Source organism: Nerophis lumbriciformis, linkage group LG23 (genome assembly GCF_033978685.3).
Source record: "Nerophis lumbriciformis linkage group LG23, RoL_Nlum_v2.1, whole genome shotgun sequence".
Classification (NCBI taxonomy): Eukaryota; Metazoa; Chordata; class Actinopteri; order Syngnathiformes; family Syngnathidae; genus Nerophis; species Nerophis lumbriciformis.
The window spans coordinates 35,578,555-35,599,343 of record NC_084570.2 but is presented as its reverse complement, the minus strand read 5'-3'; the positions used below and the strand labels follow the sequence as shown (position 1 = coordinate 35,599,343).

The 20,789-nt window shown below is 40.0% G+C and overlaps 1 protein-coding gene across 1 annotated transcript in view; it reads left to right on the top strand.

The window, feature by feature from the left end:
• The window catches only part of LOC133622743 (arf-GAP with coiled-coil, ANK repeat and PH domain-containing protein 3-like), a 129,738-nt gene extending 109,203 nt beyond the window's left edge, over window positions 1-20,535 (top strand). Inside the window, exons 19-24 of the mRNA XM_072915884.1 lie at window positions 4,297-4,391; window positions 6,084-6,183; window positions 7,757-7,980; window positions 9,250-9,359; window positions 9,417-9,527; window positions 13,180-20,535. Coding sequence (XP_072771985.1) covers window positions 4,297-4,391; window positions 6,084-6,183; window positions 7,757-7,980; window positions 9,250-9,359; window positions 9,417-9,527; window positions 13,180-13,327 — 788 coding nt within the window. The 3' untranslated portion in view covers window positions 13,328-20,535. The remainder of the gene's footprint in view (window positions 1-4,296; window positions 4,392-6,083; window positions 6,184-7,756; window positions 7,981-9,249; window positions 9,360-9,416; window positions 9,528-13,179) is intronic.
• The last annotated feature ends 254 nt before the right edge of the window (window positions 20,536-20,789 follow it).

Sequence of the window (20,789 nt, the reverse complement as noted above, 5' to 3'; positions counted from 1 at the left end):
AAACCATGGGGTGCGCCTTTTAGGGGCCCTTTTTTGTTTTAGCGGTGCTATACTATCAATGGTTTTGCGCAGGGCATTGTCAAAGTTGTTAGTGAGGTTATCAATAGAGCCGACATAATTTGGGAATGGTGCCATTACCGAAGGCAGTAGGTCAGCAAGAGTCATCGTTGTGGCAGCATTAATGTTGCGGCTGCTATAGCAGTTATTATTATTATTAGTTTGTTGACAATGAGTCAGAACTTCGAATTTTATAAGGTAATGATCGGACATTACTTTAGTATACAGGAGTACCATAACTTTGGAGGTGGTGACACCCCTGACCAGCACTAGATGTATCGTATTGCCGTTGCGATGCGTAGGTTCATTTATTATTTGTGTAAGACCACAGCTATCAATTATAGTCTGGAGCGCCACGCACTGAGGGTCCGATAGGGTATTCATATGGATATTAAAGTCCCCCATTATGATTATATTGTCTGCGTGCGTCACTAGATCAGCAACGAACTCTGAGAATTCATTAATAAAGTCCGAGTAGGGCCCTGGGGGGCGGTAGATAACAGCCATATCGAGAGGCAGCGGTGCGACAGACCTCATAGTAAGCACCTCAAACGATTTGTATTTATTATTTAGGTTAGGGGTAAGGTTAAAGTTTTCATTGTATATTAGTGCGACCCCCCCACCCCTTTTAAGGGGACGGGCAATATGCGCATTCGTATAGTTAGGAGGAGATGCCTCATTTAACGCAAAAAATTCGTCTGGTTTGAGCCAGGTTTCGCTAAGACCAATGACGTTAAGATTGTTGTCTCTAATGACCTCATTAACTAATAACGTTTTGGGAGACAATGATCTTATGTTTAAAAAGCCCATATTATAAGTATTGGGCTGTTTTGACGAGTTTTGTTTAAATTATCCGTAGTAGAAATATTAATAATGTTGCGTTTATTATACGTAGTGCACTTTAAATAGTTTCGACCATATCTAGGAATTGATACGACGGGAATTTTCAGATTGTTTGCTTGATGCAGCGATCGACTGAACGCATCATGATTTGCCACCTCAGTAGAATGCATATCTACCCCTGACACATTCACAACAGAAAACACATTATGTGAGTTGTGTGTTATTCTAAGAAAATTGCTATGCGTACAGGAATTATCCAGCCTGGCGCTGGCTAGTTCTAGCTTAACTGACTCCTCACCCGGACTAGCAGGCTCTGTAATTGCCTGTGACCGGGCTTGCTCTAGTGTAGTTAGTCAAATGTGACTTAAACAGTAGTCTATGTTTTTAGACAGGATGATGGCGCCTTCCTGGTTAGGGTGAAGGCCGTCCCTCATCAGCAAGCCTGGTTTGCCCCAGAAAGAGGGCCAATTATCAATAAACGTTAGTCCCTGTTGTCTACAGAAGCTAGCCAGCCACTTGTTAAGCGAGACTAATCTGCTATATCTCTCATCATTGCCTCTCGCAGGCAATGATGAGAGATGATGATTCCTGACATTAGTGCCAACATCTTTAATGATTCCTGACATTAGTGCCAACATCTTTAATGATTCCTGACATTAGTGCCAACATCTTCTTTAATGATTCCTGACATTAGTGCCAACATCTTTAATGATTCCTGACATTAGTGCCAACATCTTCTTTAATGATTCCTGACATTAGTGCCAACATATTCTTTAATGATTCCTGACATTAGTGCCAACATCTTTAATGATTCCTGACATTAGTGCTAACATCTTCTTTAATGATTCCTGACATTAGTGCCAACATCTTCTTTAATGATTCCTGACATTAGTGCCAACATCTTTAATGATTCCTGACATTAGTGCCAACATCTTCTTTAATGATTCCTGACATTAGTGCCAACATCTTTAATGATTCCTGACATTAGTGCCAACATCTTCTTTAATGATTCCTGACATTAGTGCCAACATCTTTAATGATTCCTGACATTAGTGCCAACATCTTCTTTAATGATTCCTGACATTAGTGCCAACATCTTCTTTAATGATTCCTGACATTAGTGCCAACATCTTTAATGATTCCTGACATTAGTGCCAACATCTTTAATGATTCCTGACATTAGTGCCAACATCTTCTTTAATGATTCCTGACATTAGTGCCAACATCTTCTTTAATGATTCCTGACATTAGTGCCAACATCTTTAATGATTCCTGGCATTAGTGCCAACATCTTTAATGATTCCTGACATTAGTGCCAACATCTTTAATGATTCCTGACATTGGTGCCAACAACTTCTTTAATGATTCCTGACATTAGTGCCAACATCTTCTTTAATGATTCCTGACATTAGTGCCAACATCTTTAATGATTCCTGACATTAGTGCCAACATCTTCTTTAATGATTCCTGACATTAGTGCCAACATCTTCTTTAATGATTCCTGACATTAGTGCCAACATCTTCTTTAATGATTCCTGACATTAGTGCCAACATCTTTAATGATTCCTGACATTAGTGCCAACATCTTCTTTAATGATTCCTGACATTAGTGCCAACATCTTTAATGATTCCTGACATTAGTGCCAACATCTTCTTTAATGATTCCTGACATTAGTGCCAACATCTTTAATGATTCCTGACATTAGTGCCAACATCTTCTTTAATGATTCCTGACATTAGTGCCAACATATTCTTTAATGATTCCTGACATTAGTGCCAACATCTTCTTTAATGATTCCTGACATTAGTGCCAACATATTCTTTAATGATTCCTGACATTAGTGCCAACATCTTCTTTAATGATTCCTGGCATTAGTGCCAACATCTTCTTTAATGATTCCTGACATTAGTGCCAACATCTTCTTTAATGATTCCTGGCATTAGTGCCAACATCTTCTTTACTGATTCTTGACATTAGTGCCAACATCTTCTTTAAAGGGGAACAGTATCACCCGACCTATGTGAGCATCAATATATACCTTGATGTTGCAGAAAAAAGACCATATATTTTTTTAACCGATTTCCGAACTCTAATTGGGTGAATTTTGGCGAATTAAACGTCTTTCTATTATTCGCTCTCGGAGCGATGACGTCACGTTGTGACGTCACATCGGGAAGCAATCCGCCATTTTCTCACTTTCGTCGGTGTGTTGTCGGAGGGTGTAACAACACCAACAGGGACGGATTCAAGTTGCACCAGTGGCCCAAAGATGCGAAAGTGGCAAGAAATTGGACGAAATTTGTTCAATATACGAGGCTGTGGGGAAAGCCGACGAAATGGTCAGTCGTTTGTCCCGCACACTTTACCGACGAAAGCTTTGCTACGACAGAGATGGCAAGAATGTGTGGATATCCTGCGACACTCATAGCAGATGCTGACATCAACTCCAAAACTGGACAGATCAGCTTTCAGGAAAAGAGAGCGGATGAGGGTATGTCTACAGAATATATTAATTGATGAAAACTTTATTCATTACTCGCGGTTTAACGTAAATTATTATACATAAACTGTGTTTACCAATAATTTAGCTTAAAAACATTTATTTTTTCAAATCATTCGAGTAGTCTTGTGTAATGCAGTATTTTGTGTCTATTTAGGTATGGTTAACCTGAGTGCTGAAATCGTGGAAAAATATATGTTCTTAGCGCGCCTGAAATGGGCTGTCTGCACTCTCAAAGTGCATGTTGTTGCCAAATGTATTTCATATGCTGTAAACCTAGTTCATAGTTGTTAGTTTCCTTTAATGCCAAACAAACACATACCAATCGTTGGTTAGAAGGCGATCGACGAATTCGTCCTCGCTTTCTCCCGTGTCGCTGGCTATCGTGTCGTTTTCGTCGGTTTCGCTTGCATACGGTTCAAACCGATATGGCTCAATAGCTTCAGTTTCTTCTTCAATTTCGTTTTCGCTACCTGCCTCCACACTACAACCATCCGTTTCAATACATGCGTAATCTGTTGAATCGCTTAAGCCGCTGAAATCCGAGTCTGAATCCGAGCTAATGTCGCTATACCTTGCTGTTCTATCCGCCAAGTTTGTTTGTATTCACTATGTGACGTCACAGGAAAATAGACGGGTGTTTATAACGATGGTTAAAATCAGGCACTTTGAAGCTTTTTTTAGGGATATTGCGAGATGGGTAAAATTTTGAAAAAAACTTCGAAAAATAAAATAAGCCACTGGGAACTAATTTTTAATGGTTTTAGCCCTTCTGAAATTGTGATAATGTTCCCCTTTAATGATTCCTGACAATAGTGCCAACATCTTCTTTAATGATTCCTGACATTAGTGCCAACATCTTCTTTAATGATTCCTGCATCTTCCCTCTGGTCAGCGGCTGCAGCCAAGTTTCGCCGGGATTCTTTGTTCTGTCCGGATGAGCTGGACTCCCTCTTCTCCTACTTTGACACCGGCTCAGGTCCACGCAGTAAGTCTGCCACTCTTCACCATTTCCACCTATTACCAAGTATCCACATCTATGAGTTTTAGGTGTAACCGTAGAACATGAGCTAAAGAACCATCCTAAAACGTTAGCTTACAAGATGGCGTCAAGTATCCAAATCCATAGTTTTAAGTGTAAATGAGTTCAAGAGCTAGCCTAAAATGTTAGCATGCTAACATTAACGTGCTAGTATGAGAGATTGGCAAACTTCAAAGATGGCGCCAAATCCTAATTTTTAGGTTTAATGATACAAAATTTGCTAAAAAGCAAGCAAAAAATGTTAGCATGGTAGCGTTAGCATGCTAATACAAGAGATGTTAGCATACTTCCAAGATGTCGCCAAGTATCATAAATCATGATGTTTAGGTAAAAACATGCAAAATTAGCTGAAAAACTAGTAGAAAATGTTAGCATGCTAACATTAGCATGTTATCATGTGATGTGATAAGCAGAAATACCAAAATGTATGTGGAGGTCATCTTGCCTTTTTTCCGTTTGTCTCAAAACAATCCTCCATGGTAAGGGTATGTACCAATTCAATTGGCCCATCTTGGATTTGTTCCCAGAATAGCGTCGCCATGGTAACACGAAATGTTCCCAACTATAATTAGCGCTGTTGGCGCGAGCGAGACCCTCCCGACCGTATAAGATATGTGGGGGTTCGTTGGCCGGTTCGTCTCGCATTAATGGCGGCAGAATAAGATAAAAAGAAGAAAAATAATGGAGACTGTGATTGCTGCCAAAGTATCGCGCAAAGGCTGTCAATACTTATGTACATGTGATTGTTTTAGTTTTATAGCAGCACTAAGTAACTTTTCAACCTTCATCAAATATTTTCATAACATTTGGGATGAAACATGGACTTTCAACTAGTTGTATGACACCTGTGTCATGGCCTGTATCGCTCTCACTGGCACTTAGCAACAAAAAACTACAAATGTGCTGACTTGCTTTAACGACATACGTCACTTTCCCTTTCCTCAATCGTTAAAAAGACGGAAGTCGATGCGAACGCCTGCGTGCTGCCAGAAAACTAAAAGAAGAAGAACGCCTACGTGCAATTACTGCTATCATGTTCGAAGCTCCAAAACAACCAAAGAAATGAAAATTTTTGTATGAGGAGAAAAAAAAGGAAAAGGGAGGCTACCCGGATGTAAGCACAGTTAAGGATCAACATTGTCCTGGCTTTCACTGGCTAGCGTGAGCTCAAAGACGAGGGATTTCAGAGTGATGGTTCTGTTCCTGCTATACTAGTAAGTGACTTTCTATGCTCAAATCAAAATGCTAATGCTAATGTTAGCCATCAGAAATGTGAGTGGGAGCAATAATTCGTCACCAGTGTGATAGTTTCACACTACTTCCTTCGAAAAAATTCTCCCGCCGGTCTTTCTTTGCTCTGGACCTGCATCCACCCGATACATTCTTGGTAGTAGCGTCATGTTTGTAGACCAATCCAAGATCTATCTTGATAGTGTCTGCTATTTAACTTTGGCATAGTCATTACACAGCTAACTGAGAGTTCTTAAAAAGGGTTTTGATACATTTGCAAAATAAAAAAATAAACCTTGTCACATTGTCATTATGGGGTCATTTTTGTAGAATTTTGAGGAGCAAAAAGAATGTATTGGAATAAGTAAAAGATGGTGTGGTGACGTGTCCGTGTCCTGGCGTGACCTGGTCCTGCAGGTCTGAGCAGTGACAGCGGCCTCGGAGGAAGCACTGATGGCAGCACTGACATCCTGCTCTTGGGCTCTGTGGTGGACAGCGTCACAGAAGAAGGTGAGTTGATGTTGGAAACCAACTTCAGCTACGTTAAAGCAGGCAGCTTGCGTGTCCCACACTTTAAAAGCCCCTGAACTCACCAAGAGTACCTGGACTTAGGAGCGTCATTGGTTCTGTGACCTCCAAACACTCAAATCAAGATCTTCCATTGAAATTAATTTATTCTGCACAATTCTAACATCCATCCATCCATTTTCTACCGCTTGTCCCTTTTGGGGTCGAGGGGGGTGCTGGAGCCTATCTCAGCTGCATTCGGGAAGAGACACTTTCAGACAAGAATACTACAATAGAAAGTACTACTAACAACGAGGGAAGTCATCGAAAGGTCATGTAGAGCAGGCCTGGGCAATTATTTTGACTCGGGGGGCCAAATTTAGAGAACAAAAATGTGTCTGGGGGCCGGTATATCTGATTTTTAGGAACACTAATACAAAACCTCACAATAATGTCTGATTGAACGCTAAAAACGTTATGACAGACCGCCCTAAAAAACGGAATGGAATTTTAATTTTTTTTACTGAATGAGACACCCAGAATGTACATGAAAATAAAGAATGTTACAATATTAACTATGAAGGATAAAACACTGAATATTGACAACATATGAACGTCACACACCCTCTCCATCCACATATTTTACAATCAAGCGAAACACAACAACAATGCAACAAACACAGGGAAATATGAACGTGAAGGGTAAAATAAACCCCACCTACAATCTGATATATCTGATACATCACTAAGCTTTAGAACTTTGTTGTAAAAATCTCCTTCCACGTCTGTCCCTGACACCCACATTTCGGGCTCTGGAAACACTGTGGAAACACTCCTCACCCACACTGCTTGGTGCCTCGTCTGAGCTGCTGTGATTTACATAACCATAGTAACTCATTAGATTACCATAGTAACTCATTAGATTACCATCGTAACTAATTAGATTACCATAGTAACTAGTATATCATGCAAAAGCGCAGATTCCAATCATTGAAATACATTGTATAGTTGAAGACTTACGGTAAAACATCACTGCACATCATAATGGCAGCTACAGGTTCTATCTTAAAGATCTAAAAAAAAACGTTGGGAATGTCCGGCGGGCCAGATTGAAAAGCTTAACGGGCCGCATGTGGCCCCCGGGCCTTAATTTGCCCAGATCTGGCGTAGAGTATTTACTTGGGCTGTCAATCTTTGGGCACCACATGAATCTTGGCGGAAACAAGTCGATTCAGGATTGATTCTGGATTCACAATCAATACTTTTCAATAATATTGGGTGCCAGTTTTATGATGAACTACATTCCTCCATAAAATAAACAGCATATTACTTCAAGTCAAGGTCCAACATAAATTAATACAAGTTGTTTATTTATTTATTTGACTTTCCATAAATATGTAAAAGTATTCATCATATTCTCTTCATGTCATATTAGGTGCCAGTGTTACTTGTTTTAACGTTAGAGCTGCTCTCACCCCTGAAGAACAGTTTGAGAGCGACATTGTCTTGATTAGGAGTTCTCCTTGTTCTGTATTCAACAAATAAAACTTGTCATCTCCTGTGACTTGTCCACCAGAAGAGGAGTCCGAGGAGTCCTCTAGTGGCGAGGTGGAGATTGAACAAGAAGTCCCTTCAGACCCCGAGGACCCGAGGGAGCTCCACCCTGGCGCGCTCCTCCAACGTTCCTCGCGCCTGCACAATTTAGCCCTCATGGCGGAGGCGCTGGCGCACGGCGCGGACGTACACTGTGCAAGTGAGGAAGAGGATGGACGAACACCCCTCATACAGGCAGTACTGGGGGTGAGGGACTTTTTTCTTGCACTTACAATCTTTTCATTTCCTCAAAAAGCGACAGTGCACCTTATGCTCGTATTCATTCTAGTTGTGCTTACCGACCTTGAAGCAATTTTATTGGGTACATGGTGTAATAAATGTGACCAGTAGATAGCAGTCACACATAAGAGATACAGTTAAAGTAAAAGAAACAATGATAGTCACACACACTAGGTGTGGCGAATTTATTCTCTGCATTTGACCCATCCCCTTGTTCATCCCCTGGGAGGTGAGGGGAGCAGTGGGCAGCAGCGGTGGCCGCGCCCAGGAATCATTTTTGGTGATTTAACCCCCAATTCCAACCCTTGATGCTGAGTGCCAAGCAGGGAGGTAATGGCTCCCGTTTTTATAGTCTTTGGTATGACTCGGCCGGGGTTTGAACTCACAACCTAAGTGTAGACTGTTCAATAAATGACGCTAGCAAGCAACACCAAAACTTTGAAGTTTCATTGAGAATATAGAACATTACACATGGCGCTCAAAAATCTGTCAACATGTTTTGGTACGACTTTGGTAAGCTATGAAGTCGCACCGCTTGATGGATTGTCGGATTACGGCTACCATAGTCAGACGTACTGTGCTTCAACATACAATATTATTATGGTGTGTGTATAAGGACCCAAAAATTGCACCTATTAGGGGACATTATCTGGCGGTGTGTTTTGCAATATTATGCAAAACCAACTTTTCTTACTTATTGGTACCTGCTGATGTGTATTTGGGATCTGCATAAGTCCTGAAAATGTGCGCACATCCGCCATTGTACTCAATAAACTCCTTCTTTTTCTCTATCCTCTTGTTGTGGGGCGTTCATCCTCCACTAATATAAAGCAGTGCACAGTTCTAACTTATATCTGTCAGTAGACTCGCTATGAAAGCGCTAAAAACTACAACAAAGATGGCGGTGAGAAGACGCTGTCGAAGTGGAGGCAGGTAAATAAGACCGCCCACAAAATGATGCATCCTGAAGAGACGGTCAGAAAGTGTCTTGAAGATGATGTGTAAAACATCATCTATGTTACATTATGAGCAAAGAAGCACCATTACATGTTATGTCGACCACAAGGAAGTCTTTTACATGTAGAAAATAATATCATAATATGACTCCTTTAATGCGCCTTATGTATGAAAATAGACGCATTGATTGATAATAATGGGGTGTGAAAAATGGAGTAATCTTGTTAGGACCTGATCTACACTGCAGGTCCCAGGTGAACAAGTTGTCTTCTTCTCCAGGGCTCCTTGATAGCTTGTGAGTTCCTGCTTCAGAACGCAGCCGACGTCAACCAGAGGGACATGAGGGGGCGGGGCCCGCTGCATCACGCCACCTACCTGGGACACACCGGGTACGTCCAGCATGCTGGCTACAGGTGGCGCAGACTAGAAGGTGTGTTTGTGTGCAGCCAGGTGTGTCTGTTCCTGAAGAGAGGGGCGTCACAGACTGAGGTGGACGAGAAAGGTCATGACCCCCTCAGCATCGCCGTGCAAGCTGCCAACGCTGACATCGTCACCCTGTGAGTGACCTCATGTTTACTTTGCTGTCACGTTGTTTTTGGTCAAGCGTCATGGCTTCAAAGATAAGGAATTAAATGAATTATTGACTTATTTACTTCAAATATTCAATGTTGCATGTTCTGGGGTTAAATATTGCATCATTTATGTGTGTGTCATAAAAAAAGAGGGTTTTGACAAAAAGGGCATAAAACATTTTACTTGACATCAACAGGCCTGAAGTTGATCTAAAGGGGGTGTCCAAACTGTTTGACTGGGGGGCCTTTGGCCTTAAAACATTTGGCCAGGGGCCGAAAGCCAACTGCATGCAAAGTGTGTGTATATATATATATATATATATATATATATATATATATATATACCGTTCAAAAGTTTGGGGTCACCCAAACAATTTTGTGTTTTCCATGAAAAGTCACACTTATTCACCACCATATGTTGTGAAATGAATAGAAAATAGAGTCAAGACATTGACAAGGTTAGAAATAATGATTTGTATTTGAAATAAGATTTTTTTTACATCAAACTTTGCTTTCGTTAAAGAATCCTCCATTTGCAGCAATTACAGCATTGCAGACCTTTGGCATTCTAGCTGTTAATTTGTCGAGGTAATCTGGAGAAATTGCACCCCACGCTTCTAGAAGCAGCTCCCACAAGTTGGATTGGTTGGATGGGCACTTCTTGCGTACCACGCGGTCAAGCTGCTCCCACAACAGCTCAATGGGGTTCAGATCTGGTGACTGCACTGGCCACTCCATTACCGATAGAATACCAGCTGCCTGCTTGTTCTCTAAATAGTTCTTGCACAATTTGGAGGTGTGTTTTGGGTCATTGTCCTGTTGTAGGATGAAATTGGCTCCAATCAAGCGCTGTCCACTGGGTATGGCATGGCGATGCAAAATGGAGTGATAGCCTTCCTTATTCAGAATCCCTTTTACCACCTTACCAGCACCAAAGCAACCCCAGACCATCACATTACCTCCACCATGCTTAACAGATGGCGTCAGGCATTCTTCCAGCATCTTTTCAGTTGTTCTGCGTCTCACAAACGTTCTTCTTTGTGATCCAAACACCTCAAACTTGGATTCATCCGTCCACAACACTTTTTTCCAGTCTTCCTCTGTCCAATGTCTGTGTTCTTTTGCCCATCTTAATTTTTTTCTTTTATTGGCCAGTCTCAGATATGGCTTTTTCTTTGCCACTCTGCCATGAAGCCCAGAATCCCGCAGCCGCCTCTTCACTGTAGATGTTGACACTGGTGTTTTGCGGGTACTATTTAATGAAGATGCCAGTTGGGGACCTGTGAGGCGTCTGTTTCTCAAACTAGAGACTCTAATGTACTTATCTTCTTGCTCAGTTGTGCAACGCGGCCTCCCACTTCTTTTTCTACTCTGGTTAGAGCCTGTTTGTGCTGTCCTCTGAAGGGAGTAGTACACACCGTTGTAGGAAATCTTCAATTTCTTAGCAATTTCTCGCATGGAATAGCCTTCATTTCTAAGAACAAGAATAGACTGTCGAGTTTCAGATGAAAGTTCTCTTTTTCTGGCCATTTTGAGCGTTTAATTGACCCCACAAATGTGATGCTCCAGAAACTCAATCTGCTCAAAGGAAGGCCAGTTTTGTAGCTTCTGTAACGAGCTAAACTGTTTTCAGATGTGTGACCATGATTGCACAAGGGTTTTCTAATCATCAATTAGCCTTCTGAGCCAATGAGCAAACACATTGTACCATTAAAACACTGGAGTGATAGTTGCTGGAAATGGGCCTCTATACACCTATGTAGATATTGCACCAAAAACCAGACATTTGCAGCTAGAAAAGTCATTTACCACATTAGCAATGTATATAGTGTATTTCTTTAAAGTTAAGACTAGTTTAAAGTTATCTTCATTGAAAAGTACAGTGCTTTTCCTTCAAAAATAAGGACATTTCAATGTGACCCCAAACTTTTGAACGGTAGTGTATATATATATATATATATATATATTTATTTTTATTTTTATGTATATATAAATATATATGTATTTATATTTATATATATATATATATATATAATATATATATATATATATATATATATATATATATATACTTTATATATGTATATCGAATTCTCACGTTGTGCGATTCAGAATCGATTCTCATTTTTAAAAAATAAATTTTTTTATTTTTTCAGTTATTTTATTTTATTTTATTTTATTTTTTAATTAATCAAGCCAACAAAACAATACACAGCAATACCATAACAATGCAATCCAATTCCAAAACCAAACCCGACCCAGCAACAATCAGAACTTTAATAAACAGAGCAGTGGCGTGGCGCAGTGGGAGAGTCGCCGTGCGCAACCTGAGGGTCCCTGGTTCAATCCCCACCTAGTACCAACCTCGTCATGTCCGTTGTGTCCTGAGCAAGACACTTCACCCTTGCTCCTGATGGCTGCTGGTTAGCGCCTTGCATGGCAGCTCCCTCCATCAGTGTGTGAATGTGTGTGTGAATGGGTAAATGTGGAAGTAGTGTCAAAGCGCTTTGAGTACCTTGAAGGTAGAAAAGCGCTATACAAGTACAACCCATTTATCATTTATTATAATTGAGAGGAGACACAAACACGACACAGAACAAACCAAAAGTAGGGAAACGAAAATGAATATTATCAACAACAGTATCAATATTAGTTACAATTTCAACATAGCAGTGATTAAAAATCCCTCATTGACATTATTAATAGACATTTATAAAAAATTTAAAAAAGAACAATAGTGTCACAGTGGCTTACATTTGCATCGCATCTCATAAGCTTGACAACACACTGTGTCCAATATTTTCACATAGATAAAATAAGTCATATTTTTGGTTCATTTAATAGTTAAAACAAATTTATATTATTGCAATCAGTTGATAAAATATTGTCCTTTACAATTATAAAAGCTTTTTACAAAAATCTACTACTCTGCTTGCATGTCAGCAGACTGGGGTAGATCCTGCTGAAATCCTATGTATAGAATGAATAGAGAATCCTTTTGAATCGGGAAAAAAATCGTTTTTGAATCGAGAATCGTGTTGAATCGGAAAAAATCGATTTTGAATCGAATCGTGACCCCAAGAATCGATATTGAATCGAATCGTGGGACACCCAAAGATTCGCAGCCCTAATATATATATATGTATATAATATATATACATATATATATACACATATATATGTATTAAGGGATGTATTAAGTCTATATAAATAAGGGGGATGTATTACCGTAAGTCTATATGAATAAGAGGGATGTATTAAGTCTATATGAATAAGAGGGATGTATTAAGTCTATATGAATAAGAGGGATGTATTAACTCTATATGAATAAGAGGGATGTATTAACTCTATATGAATAAGGGGGATGTATTAGGTCTATATGAATAATGGGGATGTAAGTCTATATGAATAACGGGGATGTATTAACTCTATATGACTAAGAGGGATGTATTAGCTCTATATGAATAAGGGGGATGTATTAAGTCTATAGGAATAAGAGGGATGTATTAACTCTATATGAATAAGAGGGATGTATTAAGCCTATATGAATAACGGGGATGTATTAACTCTTAATGAATAACGGGGATGTATTAAGTCTATATGAATAACGGGCATGTATTAACTCTCACTCTCCCAGGCTGCGTCTGGCCAGGATGAACGAGGAGATGCGGGAGGCGGAGACCCCCCTGGGTCAAGCAGGTCAATACCCCACCAGCAGCCCTACAGAGCAGCAGTACAGGAAGTGCATCCAGGAGTTCATCTGCCTCACCATAGAGGAGTTCTAGTCACCTCCTAGTTGGACCTTTTCTAACTCCTCCCACTCAATGTTGGCCTCCTGCTAACATCCTCACACGGTGTAGTCCTTCTCGGGAGGCTGCGGGTACCTGTCGCTACATTAACCCTCCATGCATCACAGCAGATCATAGCATCTGTGGAAATATGAAGGGGAACTGCACTTTTTGCCCATCATGCACCATCCTTACGTGAGACATCTCTTTTTCTCTTTCGGAATAGTCAATAATGCCAGCAAAAGTCTGCTGACAAGTAAATAGTCAATAATGCCAGCAAAAGTCTGCTGACAAGTGGCTCTATTTTGCCTGTGAAGCACTTCAAACACCTGGGTGTCATTGCAGGTGTAGTAAAGTGCTAAATAATTACAGACCATTTTGTGGGGTCAAAACTAATCCACATTCAGATTCTTATTTGTAATGATCTTAATCCATTCAAAATGTTTTAAATTTATTTAAATTCTTTTTTTAATTTATCCTGTGCAGTCAGTCAGACAAATCATGTTGTTGATGTAGATGATACAAATCATATTGTTGATGTAGATGATACAAATCATATAGTAGATGTAGATGATACACATCATATTGTTGATGTAGATGATACAAATCATATAGTAGATGTAGATGATACAAATCATATAGTAGATGTAGATGATACAAATCATATAGTTGGTGTAGATGATACAAATCATATAGTTGATGTAGATGATACACATCATATAGTTGATGTAGATGATACAAATCATATAGTAGATGTAGATGATACAAATCATATTGTTGATGTAAATGATACAAATCATATAGTAGATGTAGATGATGCAAATCATATTGTTGATGTAGATTATACAAATCATATAGTAGATGTAGATGATACACATCATATAGTAGTTGTAGATTATACACATCATATAGTAGATGTAGATGATACACATCATATAGTAGATGTACTGTAGATGATCTATATCTGCTGTACACATTTACTTTACAAAAGAGAATTGTTGGATATTTCTCTTGTTGCCTTATTTGTATTTGACTTTATTAAATGTTTGGGTAGAATTGTATTAAATAAAGCAGTTTTCTTTAAAAGTGGCCACAGGGGGGCAGGACGGACCGGTGTCCCCGGGTTTTGGACCCTCCGTAGTCCCAGAAGCACTTAGGGGCTTTAAAAGGAGCAGCAAACGAGAAACAAATAGCTGCTAAGTCTTGGGCCTATTTTTATGTAAGACGTCTTACCTTCTCCCATTTTTTTCATTTTTCCTGCTTGACTAAAACACCTCACTCTTTTTTCACATTTTGACGTGTTTTAGGCTCCCCTTTTTCGGCAATTTTCACATGTTGAGATGTTTTGGTCGAGCAGGAAAAAATTGAGAAATGGGAGAAGGTAAGACGTCTCCCAAACACCTCACTTATTGTGCTTATTTCACACTTATGATATAGAAATTGCTGTTTATCTATTTTTGCAGGAATTTAGTTAATCATAGAACTGGCAACCAATGTTATTACAAAAGTATTGATTTTGAATCGAGAATTGATTCTGAATCAAATCGTTAACCCAAAGAATCGAATCGAATCATGTGGCGCCCAAAGAGTCACAGCCCATTGAATGTGCTTCAATGGCTGTCATATCTTTTTGTCAACAAACAGGGTATTGTTTGGATGGCAAGTCATTTCCATTACCTTTTATGTTTTTCCATACATTACATATATGTCATGTAGTAACATTTATAATAACATGTAATATATACATGATGTATGTATATATGTAATGTAGTATCATTCATAATAACATGTAATATATACATGATGTAAGTATATATGTCATGTAGTAACATTCATAATAACATGTAATATATACATGATGTAAGTATATGTCATGTAGTAGCATTCATAATAACATGTAATATATACATGATGTAAGTATATATGTAATGTAGTAACATTCATAATAACATGTAATATATACATGATGTAAGTATATATGTCATGTAGTAACATTTATGATATGTAATATATACATGATGTAAGTATGTAATGTAGTAACATTCATAATACTTAATATTGACATATTTTGACAATTTTAAGCATACGGCAACGCATTAATTTAAAAAACACATCACAATGTTCACTTTTGTTTCGACGACATGACTAATTATTACTCACTGCAGACTTAATCACAGCCAACACACATAATAAAACATCACTTACTGTACAATGTCTGCTCTCACCGGGATGTCGACTAAGATGTTCACATATTCACATTTAGATGAAGAATTCATCTTAATCCTTGCAAAGGAAAAAACGTATTTTTGGGTTTAAAGTTGACCAACTTCTCAGATTATGTCTTCATCCTTTTACTATTCTGGTGTTGATTTATCATCTACAATAAAATTTCACCAGCTCCCAGGTGAGTAAGCGGCTCACGGCAGCGTGAGGTAAATACCTCTTTGTGACAATGTGCAGCTCAAAAATGTCCTTAACGTTAGCGCTTGTAACTACAATATCGCTAATAAGAAGGAAGGACTTTATTGTCATTGTCAGTGTTTGTAACTTTTACTAGTGACGAGTCATCTAATTAACTACTTTTAGGTTTGTTATAACACCGTTAGCGATAGCTTGATGTAACGTGGCGCTCTACTTTTGATGTGGTTTTATGTCGACAAGAATGAAAGAAAGAAATATCTTTTCACTGGTGAAAGTAAGACTAAAATGAACTTTTAATCAAAGAGGAAAATGCACCATCACACTGTGACACAGCAGACAACAACATACACACACAACTACACATTGGTAATAATGAACATTAACTCAATGGCTGAAGTGACAAACTTGCCATCCAAACAATACACCGTTTGTTGACAAGAAGATATGACCGCCATTGAAGTACATTCTGTCACGGCGCGGGCTCGAACCCGCTTTTCTCCGGCAGCTGGGTCGCGCCGAGACACGCCCCTCCTCTCGCTCTACTCAACACTTGGTAACACACACTACAGCTAACCATACACATAGCCTCACACACACACACAGTTGGGTTGTCACACACGCACCACTCTATAGTTATTAGTTAGTATTGTTTTATTATTATATATACATTGCCTATTTATATAATAAATCATAGAACTTTACTGCCCCCTGGTGTCTGTGCCATCAACTCCTTTTAGCAAACATAACACATTCCAACTCTTTATTAACCAGAGCTAACACAATCTGGTGATAAGATTAAAAAGAGCTGGCGCTGCTAACTGCTAAAGCTAACAACTCGATGACGTCACTAGACAACAGACTGCACATATTTCAAGGTTTTGTTTTTTTAAGTAACGTATGAATTACTTTCCCTTTTAATAGATTACATTTTTTAAAGAGTAATTTCGTTAGTAATTCATTTACTTTTTTGGTAACGGGTAACTACAATTACTTTCTATAAGTAATTTTCAGAACACTGGTACAACAAAGTTTACCGATTTTCCGAACTAATTGTAATACTTGGTTAATGTATTTAGGTCATGAAATTGTTTAGATGGTTATCTAGAGGGCGTTATGAGGACCTCCTACTGACTCTATTGTAAGCTGACTTATATGTTGGAGATAGAAAACATGTGTTCTTGTCTCTCATACAGATGGTGAATTATAGGCCAAAAAGTGCAGTTCCCCTTTAAGAAGTGTCTGACTTTTCTCGCGTGTAACATTTATAACGCTGTCATAAACCCGCTGTACGAAGGGATGGACCATTAAAGCTGTGACTAAAATATTGAGCGGCTTGCTTTGGGACAGCAAGAGTTGAAGAATAGGATCAAACATTTGTGTAAAAGAAAGACTTGTGAAAAAGAAGTGTTGACTTCACGTGATTTATGTCAGCCGGTTTCACCAAAATATATTCCTTCAATCGAATGCTAGCTTTGTTTTGTTGTTGAGCTAACAGTGGATTTGAAACGATGCTAATTGTGTGCTAACTCGGCTAACAAAGGTAATGTTGACACAGTTAACTTGACTTGCTAACAACAAGTGGAGTAAGAACACGTCCACTCTTGTCTCTTTCTGGAGTTAAAGCGTCGTATTTGACCATGTCGTGTTTACAGTCGAGTACACTGAGGTCGGGGCCTCTAGACCACACAAGTATATTTTTGTGTCGCCTGGTTACTACTTCATTTTGCCTTTTAACGGAAGTGAAATGCGCAGGTTTGGTAAATGTAAAGTGAAACGATGCTAAAATGTTGCTAGCAGACGAGCCTTGCTAACTTTGCTAACAACAGCTCTCTTTCCTAGTAATGTTCACTCACAAAGCACAAAAGTCTACTTTTTAACGAATGAATCAGATCACTTTCGGCAGGGAAACCCACTAACTTGTATTTGCTAATGTTGTAAAAAAATAAGTGTTTATGAAGTCGAGTACAGTGAGGCCATCTCCCCAGAGGTCGGGGCCTTTAGTCCGCCAAAAAAGGAATTTTCTGGAATATATTTTGTGTCGCTCACTCTAAGAACTAAACATTATTTCCTTTTCCTTTTCACATGAGTGAAATTAGCAGGTTAGAAAAATGTAAAGGTCAAGTGAGAGGGCGGATGAAGCTAACTGCGGCGCAAACTAGCTAGCTAGGCTAAAGGCTAACAACAGCTTTCTTTCACCCACAAATCCGTTTCCTCTCCAACAAATGAAGTCAGAACACGTCCACTCTTTTTGGAGTTAAACCCGCTCCCTTGTATGTGCTAACGTAGTAAAACAAGTGTTTACGAAGTCGAGTACAGTGAGGCAAGGTTGGGCTTTCTTTAGAAAAGACATTTTCTGGAATATATTTTGTGTCGCTTACTCTCCCACTGTAAGAACTACAAATTATTTTTATTTTTCCTTTTAAGGTCAGTGAAATTAGCTGGATTAGGAAAATATGACGGTAATCTGGACCATGCTAACGTTGCTAACATGGCTAAACTTCTGGGTAACACAGTAACTCTGTTTAGTAACGTAGCCTGCTTAGTTAGCACAAACATTATTCATCCAACTTGACCTTTTATTGTTTTCCTTCGTTTACGTCCTCTTTCGTTGTGACCTAACTCCAGGAAGAGACGTCAGAACCGGTTGACTTTGACGTTGAAAGTCGACATTTTCCTTTTTTTCCGAGTACTGAAACTCTGCACTTTTCCCGCCTTCAGTATTATTTTGTTTCCATTCCACTTTGTCTGGTCTGTAATGTTGATGTTGATGTTGATGTTGATGTTGATGTGTCACAGAGGATGAGTGCAATTATGACGTTTTTTACCGTAGTCTTTTTTTTGAAAGATTGTCTCAAACTATTGCTGGAAATGAAGTGTTTGACTACTAGTGTGTGGTTAATAGCAGTCCATAGTTCACGTGTCACGGCCTTAAGAATCCACAATATGTCCTTTTATTCAGCGGCGACACAGCAGTCAAACATGGACTTACAGTACAGTACAGTACAGTACAGTACAGTACAGTACGCCTCCCTGGTCAACGTGCCACTCACTGCCCTTCAAGGCCGTGAAGCCACGCCCACATTTGGTTGTAAATAGTCTGTCATCCTCTGAGATGATGGAGCACACTTTTCTTCCATGTTTCCACCTGTAGGCCTGCCAGCTCTTCTCTGCATGCTCTGTGGGCCTCCTGCCATGTTTTACTCTGTGGAGTCCGACACAACCTCTCTGGTGACCTTTTTCTTCCCTTTCCTTCGGCCAAAGACTTTTGAAGGCAAAGTTTTCTCCGTGGTTCCCCGGTGGTCTTCGCCATCTGCCAGTGGTAGAAAGACTTTGGTGTGCTGCACGCTTTTTTCTCTCCAAAATGTGACATTTTTACATTCATCGTCAAACTGTGAAGGAAGACTTTCAGACTGTGGATGTGGACTCTGTTTACATTAGTGGTGTCCAAACTACGGCACGCATGAAGGAACAATTTCATTTGAAATGTCCCACAGTAGAATTGCTGCAAGTTTGCTGCCATCTGGTGGTCGTCGTGAGTCATTCCGGTTATTGACCAGGGATTGCACATTGAAAAGTTCACAGCACCGTATTATTATGTATGACCCAATCCAAACAACCTTTCCCACTCATGGAACAAACAAACTAACACAACAAGTCAACACACCTGGTCACACATAACACAACAACAAGACAACACACATGGTCACACATAACACAACAACAAGACAACACACATGGTCACACATAACAACACAAAAAGTCCGCCCACTGAGACAAAGATGGTTGATGACTGAGAAGAGGGCTCACTGCGTTCAGTCAGTTCCACTCAGACGTCTTCCTCCCCGTTTGAAACCAACAAAACGCAAAGCTCAACAATTCCGATTGCCAGAAGAAGAAAAAAAAAGCACTAATTAAAAGAAGAATCGTGCAGCCCTGGCCCACATGTCCCAAAATACATGTCCTGGCCCACATGTTCCAGAACACATGTCCCAGAAGACATGTCCCAGAACACATGTCCTGGCCCACATGACCTAGAACACATGTCCCAGGACACATGTCCCAGGACACATGTCCTGGTCCACATGTCCCAGGACACGTGTCCTAGAACACATGTCCTGGCCAACATGTCCTAGAACACATGTCCTGGTCCACATGTCCCAGAACACATGTCCCAGAATACATGTCCCGAAAGACATGTCCTAGAACACATGTCCCAGGAGACATGTCCGAGAACACATGTCCCAGGACACATGTCGTAGAACACATGTCCTGGCCCACATGTCCCAGGACACATGTCCTGGCCCACATTTCCTAGAACACATGTCCCAGGACACATGTCCTAGAACACATGTCCTGGCCCACATGTTCCAGAACACATGTCCTGGCCCACATGTCCTAGGACACATGTCCTAGAACACATGTCCTGGCCCACATGTCCTAGAACACATGTCCTGGCCCACATGTCCTAGAACACATGTCCCAGACACATGTCCTACAACACATGTCCCAGAACACATGTCCTGGCCCACTTGTCCCAGAACAGACTGAGGAACAGTTGGTGTCAGTGGGGTTAGGTCCATGCAGGATGATGTCCAAACGTCTTCAGTGTGGTATCCGTGGTGTGTTGACATGAAAATTAAATAGTCCACTTGTGTGTTCCAACTGCCTCAGCCTTCAGGAACAGACCTTTCATCTTTGTCTTTTTATTCTTGAAGAACAACAAATGTTATTATGTCTCGGGTGACCACCAGGAACCAATAAACCTGAGAACCACTCTGAACTAACCCTGCCTCTCCTGGCTTTCATTCCTGGCACTTCTCTCAGCATCGCAGCACAAACATCCACACAACAATTCACCAAACATCCACACAACAATTCACCAAACAACAATTGACGACTGCTGGGTGTTGAGAAAAGTTCTGCTCCTTTGGTGCAAACCAGTGGTCCTCAAACTTCTTCCACCTCAGAAGAAAGTATCATGAGATACAGGAGACTGAATTCCCGACTATAAGCCGCTACTTGTTTTCTTCCACTTGGC